This window comes from Anguilla anguilla, chromosome 18 (assembly GCF_013347855.1).
Source record: "Anguilla anguilla isolate fAngAng1 chromosome 18, fAngAng1.pri, whole genome shotgun sequence".
Classification (NCBI taxonomy): domain Eukaryota; kingdom Metazoa; phylum Chordata; class Actinopteri; order Anguilliformes; family Anguillidae; genus Anguilla; species Anguilla anguilla.
Genome location: NC_049218.1, coordinates 1,802,826 through 1,815,017, shown reverse-complemented (window position 1 = coordinate 1,815,017; position 12,192 = coordinate 1,802,826). Strand labels below are relative to the sequence as shown.

Sequence of the window (12,192 nt, the reverse complement as noted above, 5' to 3'; positions counted from 1 at the left end):
TTTGAATTTTTCCATAAAAACAGTTTATTGATCATAAAAGTCTTAAAACACATTATAATTCATTTATTTCACCACAGGTGTATGATAAATATGATTTCCATTTTACCAGTACCAAAAAATAGGCATTTGTGAATAGTTGCCACTTTTGACCTCATTTGGACATAAGACTATAGTCTTATGTATTTTGCCATTTTCCATGAAAATACTTTATTGATCATAAAATTCTTAAAACACATTATAATTCATTTATTTCACCACAGCTACACTATAATCGTGATTTCCCATCCATCTGTACGAAAGAAAGGCATTTTGATTTTTTCCATAAAAACACTTTATTGATCATAAAAGTCTTAAAACACATTATAATTCATTTATTTCACCACAGGTGTATTATAAATATGATTTCCATTTTACCAGTACCAAAAAATAGGCATTTGTGAATAGTTGCCACTTTTGACCTCATTTGGACATAAGACTATAGTCTTATGTATTTTGCCATTTTCCATGAAAATACTTTATTGATCATAAATTCTTAAAACACATTATAATTCATTTATTTCACCACAGCTACACTATAATCGTGATTTCCCATCCATCTGTACCAAAGAAAGGCATTTTGAATTTTTCCATAAAAACACTTTATTGATCATAAAAGTCTTAAAACACATTATAATTCATTTATTTCACCACAGGTGTATTATAAATATGATTTCCATTTTACCAGTACCAAAAAATAGGCATTTGTGAATAGTTGCCACTTTTGACCTCATTTGGACATAAGACTATAGTCTTATGTATTTTGCCATTTTCCATGAAAATACTTTATTGATCGTAAAATTCTTAAAACACATAATTCATATATTTCACCACAGCTGCATTATATACGTCGCTTCCCATCCATCTGTACAAAAAAAAGGCATTTTGAATTTTTATATAAAACACTTTATTGATCATAAAAGTCTTAAAACATTATAATTCTAACTTGGAACGTTAACATTACGTTAAACCACTCAATCCATTAAACCATTTGTGACTATATGCCATGCACGCAATAATGTACCATCAATATTCCTTTGTAAAATAAAAACAAAAAAAAAACAACTTTATTTATCTGTTAAGAATGGCTACATTATGAATGTCCTTCAATATTTAATCCATGAATATTTCAATAAAAATAAAAATATTGTGCCATCCCAAAAGTTACTATTAATACAGATTAAGTAAATGAACATTCTAGCAAAAGTTAAGAAGCGATTGTGTCCTTTACTGGCAATTTCTGTACACTATTGCAAACACTGATTGAACAGCACTGACCTTCTAAAGGTTAAGACTGTGTTAGAGGTTCGAAAAAAAAATTCTGACAGCATCTACAATACTTTAGGATTTTTTGGAGTATAAATCAGCTTTTCCTGTACATATTTAATTTACATTTTGTGAATATCTCAAATACATACACACAATACCTGGAATAAAGTCACATTCCAGCATTTGAGAACAAGGAAAAATAACTCCAGATAATACTGAGTAGCTATAACCCAGCTCCATGCATGCTAAAGGTAGAACTGATGACTGTTTATCAAAAATATTGTATAAAAAAATAAAAATAAAAAAACAGAAAATAACAGGCCCAGCTTCATGGACTTCAACAGCAAGCATGTGCCATGCAAGACCGGACAGACGTGCAGTAACACAGTGGACCACATTCATATTACAAAACTAACAACAGAAAAATCTGACTACTTAGTGTGATTTGCCCTGTAAATGGCACCTTTGAGTACTTGCTCTGTAAGATAAGGCAGATTTACTCATTATGTGCAACTTCACAGTGAAAATTACAAGAGGACATCTGGAAATGCTACAAATGAACAAGAACAAAAACACAAAGAAGAAAAATAATATTGTGCAGCTAAATGAATTCACATTCCTGCATCTATTTCCATCAGTATTTTTCCACACCAATTCATGTGCAAGGGATTTTATAAAATCATTAAATATATATAAAATATTTTAAAAACTGTATGCTGCCAATTTTGATTGATCTGGCAAAGATCCACATTGGATCAAAATGCCACGAAATGATAATTATAAATAAATGGCAGCATCATTAGGGATTTTTAAAATTTAGTCATGGGTCTCTCTCAACAAAGCCCCAAGCATTGGACGTACGTATGTTTCCTTGTTTTTGACACAAGAAAATCAGTAGTAAGACACATTGAAATCTTTATCACTACTGAAAACAAGGCCTTTTGTGTTTATGCGAATGACAGCGGATGGCATTGATGTAGTGAACTTAAGCTGATATTAAGGCCTATTGAAACAGTCTTGTTATATTGCAGCCTATTAAACCAGGCCATAATAATATGTAATACTAAAAACTCTGAAGAAATAATCCAGTCTACTGTATGAATTAAAACAATTAAACTCAAACAATTTCAACAGGGGAACATTTTTCTCAATAATAAATATCCAAGTATTTATCAATTTAATTTTATTATTTTAACTATTTGTTTTACAATTTACAATTGTTGCAAAAAAAACACTCAGCCACATTGGTCACAAGAAATGTGCAAAAACAAAACCAGAAAAGCAGCTGGTCGCGAGGGTAGAGCAGTTCATCGGGTGAACGTTCACTGTGGCTTACGCCACGGATGCCATTTTGTCACAGTTGCTGGCGCGCTGGATTTCGGGCCTGGCCTTCTCTCTCTGCGTCCTTTCCCAGCAAGGCAGAGCAGACAGAAAGAGGAAGAGACCCCCCAGGAGCACGCAGCCCCCGCTGAAGTAGAACGCCACATCGTAGGACTGAGTCCAGTCATAGAACCAGCCTGGAAACGGCACAGAGACGGGAGGAAGAATAAGTAAACAAAAACGCTTCTTTAACCAGAGCCATTGTGACATTCATACGATTTCAATATGGCGTTATCAAAGCTCGTTTGACAGGCAATAAAACGGCAGTTTAATTTCGAACGCAGCGAGGAAGTCCTTACCCATGACCGGTGGCCCCAGCAGGTATCCGAACCCACCGAAGAACATGAGCACCCCGTAGGCCTCGGGGAGCCGGTCGATGCCCACGAGCCTGGTGGTGATGTAGGGCGTGATGGACCAGTTCCCGGAGAAGAAGCCCACCACGGCGGAGAGCACCTGCAGGGCGGCGTAGCTCCGGGAGGCGGGGATGAGCAGCAGCGCCAGGCCTGTGGCCGCCATGGTGAAGGCGTACAGGTGGGCGCTGTTCACCCAGCGCAGGTCCGCCATGGCGCCCAGCGCCAGCTTCCCCGGCGCCGTGGCGATGGCCACGATGGACACCAGCGGCAGGGCGCCGACGCCGTCCACCAGGCCCTCGCTCTGCGCCACGTCCTCCATGAAGAGCACGGGCGGGAAGGCGCCCAGCGTGAACAGGAAGAGCGCGACGCAGAGCGCGGCGAAGACGCGGTCCCGCAGGAAGCGGCCCGTGGAGCGGGCGTACGCGCGGTAAGCGTCGCGCCGCCGCCCCAGCGCCCGCAGCAGGCTCCGCCCACAGCCCGGCGGCGAGTCGTCCGCGGCGATCAGCGGGTCTTTGGCCACAGCGGCGGTGCCGGTGGTCTGCGGGGGCTCCTCGGGCCGGGCGGGGCCCCGCTCCTCCTCCTCCTCCGCGCGCTGCAGCGCCTCCCTCTGGCGGAGGTAGTACCCCGGCGGGTGCAGCGGCCTCAGCAGCCCGGCGCAGGCCATCAGGTTGAGCGAGACGGCGCCGACGATGAGCAGGCAGCCCTCCAGCCCGTACAGCTCCACCAGCTTGTTCTGACCGGTGGCGTACAGGAAGCCGCCCAAACTCGTCCCTGAGAAACGCGGGAAAAAGGAACCGCGTCAGAAGCCATCGTCGAGCGGCCCCCCAACGCATGCTGAGCCTTACCCGAGGCGTAGGTTTGAGGAGGCGGGGTGTGGTTCCCACGCCACCCTGGGACTCTTAAAAAAATGGGCGGTACCTGTCGACACGATGCCGAGGGCGAGGCCACGCCTCTTGTCAAAATACTGGCAGGTGATGGTCACGGTCGCGGTGTAGACCAGCCCACACCCGAGCCCTGCAACACACAAACATACAACACAAACAAGCCTTCTTTAGGGACATCACAGGGACATCACACCAATCACATGGACCTTTAACATACATAACCTGTATATTGTCCATCAAAATGATGGTCACCTGTATAGGTGAACATTTTAATAATAACAGAATAACAGTTTTTGCCACAACATACATAAGTATAAGAGAGAGAGATAGAGAGAAAGAGAGAGAGAGAGAGAGAGATAGAGAGAGAGAACACAAGTATACATGCTATGAAATAACAGAAGCTTTGTAAAACCCTCTGCTTGAAGCCTGGGTGGCCACACTGTGTGCCAGCATTCACTCCAGCAACCCACAATCACGGGTTTGATTCAGTTACATCTCTCACCCTCCACCCAGAGCTCAGAAAATTACTGGTTTAAAAAAATCTAAACAAGAAACTGCTAGAGCCTTCTGCTCTCCAGAACTGGGGTTGAGCAAATCTGCTCTAAAGATAATATCTTTTCCTTAAATATGTATGCCCTCGCCTTGGCTAAGTGCACTGCCTGCTCATCTTCCAGACCCAGAGCCGTCCCTCCCACTAAGCAGGTCAGGCAGTGTGCCCAGGGCCCCGTCTTCTCACCCAGGGCCCCGCCTTCTCGCCCGGGGCCCCGCCTTCTCGCCCAGGGCCCCACCCTCTTGCCCAGGGCCCCGCCTTCTCACCCAGGGCCCCGCCTTCTCGCCCGGGGCCCCGCCTTCTCGCCCAGGTCCCCGCATTCTCGCCCAGGGCCCCGCCTTCTCGCCCGGGGGCCCCGCCTTCTCGCCCAGGGCCCCGCCTTCTCGCCCAGGGCCCCGCCTTCTCACCTTCCTTTGACAGCAGAAGAATCGGATGGTGCCAATGATTTCAAGGGCCCCCCAAATTATTTTTAGCCCCCAGAAGTCCAAGTGAATTCCTTTCTCCTTCCGGGTTCAGCCCAGTCGGGACTAAAGGATATGTCCAGCGGGATTCCAGTCATTCTCCCTCACGGTGTGGTGCAGCTTGACTCAACACCAGCAGGCTACCGAGCACCCCTGGAGCGAGGGGGGCCGGGGGGGGGGCCCAGGGGGCAGACGTACCGACGACCGTGCCGTAGGAGAAGATGAGGAACTGCACGCTGGGGGCGAAGGCGCTGAGCATCATGCCCCCCGCCACCATGACGCCACTGAAGACCGTCACGGGACGGGCGCCGAAATTAACCACACAGGCGCTGCATACGGGACCTGCGGGCGCACGGGACAGGACCGTCAGAATTTAAACTTTAAATTCACTTAATAAAATAATATTAACCACACAGGCACTGCATACGGGACCTGCGGGCGCACTGGACAGGACCGTCAGAATTTAAACTTTAAATTCACTTAATAAAATAATATTAACCACACAGGCACTGCATACGGGACCTATGAGCACACGGGACAGGACCGTCAGAATTTAAACTTTAAATGAACTTAATAAAATAATATTAACCACACAGGCACTGCATACGGGACCTACGAGCACACGGGACAGGACCGTCAGAATTTAAACTTTAAATGAACTTAATAAAATAATATTAACCACACAGGCACTGCATACGGGACCTGCGGGCACACGGGACAGGACCGTCAGAATTTAAACTTTAAATTCACTTAATAAAATAAAAATAAAATTAACCATAGACTAAATTATTTGACCCATGTTTGTTTCAAAGTAGAGGAAACCAGCAATAAAACTGAAAATAATTATTAATGGTTATTAATTATTAGTTAAGTAACGGTGCTAGGAAAATAAGTGAGGTCAGTTAACTGTAATCAACTGCTTCCACTGATCAATTACCAACAAAAGCCAGCAGACGCTGTGGCTCTCCAGGACCAGGACTGAAGATGACCGATGTACAGGAGATACATGTACCATACTCAATGCATTTCAAAATCATTTTGACATCTTGAAGGGAACGCCCCCCCCAAAAAAACCCTGCAGGGACTGAGGTTTTTTTTAAATGCAGTCACCAATGGCCTGCCACAAATTATTAATCAACAAAACCTTGTGGTGAAGAAAACAGAACAAATAGTGTTCTTTATTTGGAGAGGAAAAAACTTACATGTAATAACTCACGTGTAATCTAAAATTAGCAAATGTTTTTTTGTGCATCTATCAATGTTCTACTCGCATTGTTACTATTTTATATTTTTTAGTTTAGATCCACTGACATTTCTCTTCATTATCATAGTGCTGAACACTGACTTAAACTTTCTATGATGACAATCAGCTCCATATCAACACAGCAGAGGCTGAGGCTGTGAAAAACATGGAGGGTTTTTTTTGTTGCCTTGGGATAAAGAGGCCAAAGCAGACTGTATTTATCATAGAGTCTGAGGAAGTCACTGACTCTCTGAGTCACTGCCCTCCGCTCCCGAGTCTCTGTCATACACTGTTTTTATCACAGAGGCCACGGGGCAGAGGAAGCACGCGTCTAGTACTAAGCCTTTTATCCGTGTCTCTGGGTTACCCCCGACTGCAACCGCTGTCCTTATTCATCAGACTTTGTTTGATTCATGTAACAATAAAACAGACAGGTATTACTGCATTCCAAAGGGGACTTCAGTGTTTATACGCAGTCGAGAAAAAAAAAATCATAATAATAAATCCTGTTATGTCAAATTGAACTCAAGCACACACAACAGAAGAACTTTTATACACTTTACTTACGCACCTGAATCGCTGTTTTTCTCCCTGGAAATATTTTCAAATGTAGAAAATTTTTTATTAACATCATATGGGGTCCCATTTCACATTTGTGCTCAAAACAAGGCTCATCTTTCAGGATCTGCTCCTGATCAGAGTTCAGAAAATGAAACGATGAAACCCCATTTGGTTGACTTGTCTGACAGTTAACCCCCCTGCACAAACAGGGATTTAGCATAACGACACTGGGGCCATATCGGCGCGCCCCGTCTGAGGGGGGGCCTCTGCGTGGGGCGAACTCACTCGCGATCAGTCCGGCCCCCCAGGTGACGGACCCGACCCAGGCGGTCAGCCCCTTGCCCTCGTGGAAGGTGGCGAGCCACTCTGGGTAGAGCACGCCCACGGACTGGGGCGAGCCGTAGGCCAGGAAATGGCTGGCGAAGGAGGCCGCCACAATCACCCAGCCCCACCCTCCGTCCGGGGCCTTGTCCTGCGTCTGCGAGCACATCCTGTTTCCTGCCAAATTCAACAACGAGAGAAAGAAAAAAACTAAATACATAGGTCAATAAATTAGTAAATTAATTCATTAATTAATTCAACTCAAAATCCATACTTTAGAAAAGGCACAGCTCACGAAAAGTAGGTCACACCCATTATAAAAATGGCAGCCTAAGATATACAGGCAGGGGGGCTGAAATGCACACTGGACTCAGTGGCGGACATTTCAGTATCGGTCGCCTTTGAAACAGGCTGTTGCGTGATACAAACGCAAAAGACAAGTGAAAAGTGAAAGCTTACACATGGTATAAGCAGACACGAGGTTAAATGTTCAAATGGACTTTGCTGGGTTCCATTTCGTATTATAATCCAGTGACACCTACCCATTAGGCTGTAGTCTATTGGAAAACCTGCAGTGACTGAAATAACATTTCAGTACCTCCTAACCTTCTTTAGAGAGACAATTGAATGGTAAATGGTAAATGGACTGCATTTATATAGCGCTTTTATCCAAAGCGCTTTACAATTGATGCCTCTCATTCGCCAGAGCAGTTAGGGGTTAGGTGTCTTGCTCAAGGACACTTCGACATGCCCAGGGCGGGGTTTGAACCGGCAATCCTCCGACTGCCAGACAATCGGTCTTACCTCCTGAGCTATGTCGCCCCTATTTATATAATTGAGTACTATGTATCAAAAATAAATGGCTAGGCTTCCAAATTAAGGCTACAGTCATGGTAATATCAATGGACCATTCGGTGAGCAGATATAATTGTATCAAGAGTTCTTCACATATATTTTCACATATAGCACATAGAACGCATAAAGCAAACTTACATCTTATTGATGCTCAAGGGAAAACTTCATTAATCAGGTCTGACCTGTCTCGCCCATCGGCTATAACTCCCGCCAGACAGGCAACGGCTTTTCCTGCGCCTCGTTATTTAGACAGACATGACACCTCCCCGAAAGCGATAATTTAAGAACCGGACAGATTACTGCATACACTACCATACACGTTTCGGCGTGTTTTTACTTTAACTGCGTCAGTAGGCTAATGGGCCGTGCAGTGGGCTGGTATCTGTAGCGTTTTAGATGCGCCCAAGCCTCAGATGCTCCGATTTACGGCGTTAAGCTAAATTTGGCCCATATTCCCATTGTAAAATACCACATCTGTGTCCACCGAAATCTTACAGCCATCCCCCCCAGTAGAGTTCTACACAGTTTAATCGTAACAATTAAACTGTTTTCATATCGCACGAAAAGCCCGCTGCCCAACCCATCAATGACGCACAAACGGAGATGCGGAACATATTCTAACAGGCTGTTCAATGTTGTTGTTTTCTTTTTTTAAATAACACAAAACAAATGCAACAATGACCTTAAACTGGGACACCTGATAGCCAATGCCGTAGGTGGGTTAGGATATCAATGCTCATTCTAACCAATTACATGAACACTTCCTCGTCATAATGATACTCAGGGAAACAGAACTCTATGATTATAAATAAACGCAGACAATTTCATCAGATGGAAATTTACGCATGCATGTTAATTTTAGGATCCTTGTTCACGTTTCAGTTCGGCAACCATCGACTACAGTCGGCGCAGCTTGGTTGCTGGAAGAGCAACCGGTTTGAAGCTGTTCTTGCAGGTCCGTTATTTTGCGACGCCAAAAGGTCTGCTTATTTCTCAGGCGCGCTCAGTATAGAGATACTAATCCCATCGGGAAAAAAGTAGATAGTTAAGAAAAAACAGCCTATTATAACGATTAACCCCCGTTCAATTTGCAGAGGCAGAAACGCCAACAATACCAGGCCGTCATGCATCATCCCCATTGTTTCTGTATAATCAGGTATTTCACGTTTTATCAAAATAACAATGAAATAGCACACACGGGAAATTTTTACCTTATCAGACTGCTATCCCACCAAGGTGTGTTGTCTCGCGCAGGAAAAGCACCTTCTTACGATTTTGTTATCTTGTTTTTATCACGTCATTTGGAATTCTGGAATCAAATATGTATTTCTTTTCACCGTCCTATTTATTACTGAAGCTAAGACGTTATAGCTTTGCAATGTACGCATAGTAATTCAAGCCTCTCCAACGAGTTCAAGATGACGACAAAGTTGGCAATGAAGTTCATATACAGACGGATGGCGTGACTTCAGTAAATATTGTGTACATTGTAGATATTGCAGCCGGTCCAGTCAAAACCGGTTATATGATGGCAATAATAACAGCGGACGTGCTAAGCACGTGCTGCCACTAGGGCGTTCCATGAAGATAGCAAATGAACGAAAAGGTTTGCCACTGCTTTAGAACGTTCTGTGGAGATATACAACTATGCATTGCAAACGCCTCTCATCCGCCCTTGCTCAAATCGAAGAGCCGAGCTGCATTATTGATCATGTGTGGATACTATTATGGAACGCTTCGAATACAAAATATATTTATTATCAGACGCATTTTATTTACAAAACGTTGAATTAACAGACTCATCCGTTTGAATCAGAAGACGCCGACAGTTTCCAACTTCCGTTTCAAAACCGTTCACTCGCCAACTATCAACAACCTATTCTCGCTATAATTAAATTTCCCCTGCTTTGTGCCACAATGCTATTAATTTTATGATGACTGCAATTTACCTTTTGTACAGCCAAACCTCTGGTGCATCAAACCTAACGAAGCGCAGTTGCACCTATCTTTATCACCTGGCCAGGAATTCTTTGCACATTATATGAAGCTGAAGTTGGCATAAGAGAAACAATTAAAGCATCACCAATTTTACACCTATATACATTTACAGACCAAACGGTGAAAAGCAATGTTATTTTCAGCAGTGTAAATAACTCCAGGTACAAAGGTAGCCTACTGATTATCAGTGCCAAGTTCAAGATGTAGGTACAAGGTGACCCAGGTCTGTTGCGCACTTGGTGTGTTATACCTTTATTGTGAACATTAGCTGACTGCGGCAGAAACGTGGCTAAAGCATGATGATGAGCAATTTGATGTTTTTATAGTCGGTACACCAATCCGGTACTGTTCCGGATCAAATTTGATACTGATCCAGAGTCAAATCCGACCCCAAGATACATAACGGAAATCTAGAATGCCGCAGAGAGGAAGAACAGTGTACAGGTTCATGTTTATGGCCACATGCATGGTTTTTACGTGCACGCATGATCGCACATGCACACATTGTTCACGAAGGAACCGCAACCAACTTCTGAAGGTTGAGAAAGACAAACTGGCAGCTATTAGGGATGTGTTTTTGGCTATGTGGGTGGAGAGCTTGCCGTGCCTGCTCAACCCCGGGACTGAAGTCAAACTGAACGCACGGCCGGCTCCTTTAAGAGGCCATCAACCTTTCAGGCAGTACAAGCTCACAAAGCCGAGGAAATATGGCGGCAAGACATGGGTAGCATGGGTAGCATGGCGGCAAGACATGGGTAGCATGGGTAGCATGGCGGCAAGACATGGGTAGCATGGGTAGCATGGCGGCAAGACATGGGTAGCATGGGTAGCATGGCGGCAAGACATGGGTAGCATGGGTAGCATGGCGGCAAGACATGGGTAGATCCAGCTATGCCCGACTACAACAACAATGGAGGAGAGGAGAACCTTGAAAAGCTTACAGGGACACACAGCTGTGAGAGGATCATCTCTTACCATGTCATCGGCGTGTCCTCGTACAGAGCATTAAGTGTGATCTGGACTGAGATGGACCCAGGAGGATGGAACAGTGGGGAAACCTCACAGGAGGAGGACATTTCATCAGCAGCTGGGGAAAATCTCTACCCCGATCCTACCTGCCCTGGACTTCTTGTAGATCCACTCAAGGTCTTGTGAGGGTTGTTCTGCAGCAGTACACTGAAGGACAGGAAAACCTACGGACAAGTAAAAAGGATTTACAGACAAACAATGGAAGAGAACCTTGAAACTCTTCAGATCTAGAGGTGCATCAGATCTTGGTCAAATGCACATTTTCAATTTAAACACGTTACTGAACAAAATACACGATAAAATCCAAGAACAACTTTGTACTTAACATTTATTAGAATTCTTTCAAAACTGTTGGCACTCTGGACATATCCTACTGGCGACTTATGGGTTAAAGCACCCAGGACTGTTTTATACACTGACACATTACCTGCCCAGGAGCTTCCTCGCCATGGCAACCCATCTCAGACAGCCAGGAGAGAACAGAACGCTGCGGGGGGTCTCCAGGCTGGTTCCTCATCTTGCACTAGATTAACTAACTTTTCCTTCGTTCACAAGTCTGGACCCCGGTATGGGAATGCAGATGCAGACTCCTCAGGGCCAGTCTGAACCTTCCATCTGTGACAGGAAGTGACGATGATGATACTTCCTGGTGGTTTTTCCTTCATCCGTTGACACAGGGAAGTACTGTTTCCTTCTCCAGAACACACAGAAAGTATTCATCTTCAGTCCTCACCTTTGTCCCTTAAAAATAAACAACTTTCCCAATAAAACTGCAATTTGACCACCCCATTCACCAAAAAAAGTGGTCGGTGAATGGGAGGGCAGGGGGCACTAAACCTTATCAACTGTGACCCTGGGATAGGAAACAGGTTTGAAAACCAATTGTAGACTGGCAGAGAAATATAAAGGGCGAAAACCCTGAATCGGGTCGTTTTGGACCCTACCGTTGGTTTATGGGGTCACAGTCTACAACAGAGTGAAAACGTACAGATTCCCTCCCATGCACTCGGCTGAAGTACCCATGGACCTGCTATGACAAGTGTGCGCGTGTGTGTATGCACGTGTGTGTCCGCCTGTCTGTGTGTGTGTGTGTGTATGTGTGCGTGCATGCAACATGTTCATGTGTGTTCGTGATGTGTGTGATGTTTTTCCTGCATGTAAGCTATGATAGATGTGTGACCTAACCCCACAGATCAGACAACCTCGATGTTCTCACTTCCCTCTGCACTATCTGCGGTTATCACAGAATTGG

At 44.6% G+C, this 12,192-nt stretch overlaps 1 protein-coding gene across 6 annotated transcripts; it reads right to left on the bottom strand.

The window, feature by feature from the left end:
* Positions 1-852: 852 nt before the first annotated feature.
* Positions 853-9,791, bottom strand: LOC118217687 (monocarboxylate transporter 9-like). 6 transcript variants are annotated; one of them, XM_035399641.1, is made up of 6 exons: positions 9,130-9,791; positions 7,023-7,235; positions 5,132-5,275; positions 3,957-4,052; positions 2,985-3,809; positions 853-2,822 (listed from the first exon to the last, which is right to left on the bottom strand). In XM_035399641.1, exons 2-6 carry the CDS (start codon positions 7,225-7,227, stop codon positions 2,638-2,640), a joined length of 1,455 nt encoding a protein of 484 aa, XP_035255532.1. In that variant the 5' UTR covers positions 7,228-7,235; positions 9,130-9,791; the 3' UTR covers positions 853-2,637. The 6 variants fall into 6 exon arrangements, with proteins under 6 accessions (XP_035255532.1, XP_035255531.1, XP_035255534.1 ...); XM_035399640.1 differs by having other exon boundaries at positions 9,125-9,788; XM_035399643.1 differs by lacking the exon at positions 9,130-9,791 and adding an exon at positions 8,596-9,096.
* Positions 9,792-12,192: the final 2,401 nt, after the last annotated feature.

What these genes read in the sequence shown, in the direction of transcription:
- LOC118217687 (XM_035399639.1), bottom strand. An exon ending in GGGGGCCGGACTGATCGCGA is followed by an intron (nt 5,276 to 7,022) that starts GTGAGTTCGCCC and finishes GTGCGCCCGCAG; the next exon opens with GTCCCGTATGCAGCGCCTGT. An exon ending in CTCCTACGGCACGGTCGTCG is followed by an intron (nt 4,053 to 5,131) that starts GTACGTCTGCCC and finishes TGTGTGTTGCAG; the next exon opens with GGCTCGGGTGTGGGCTGGTC.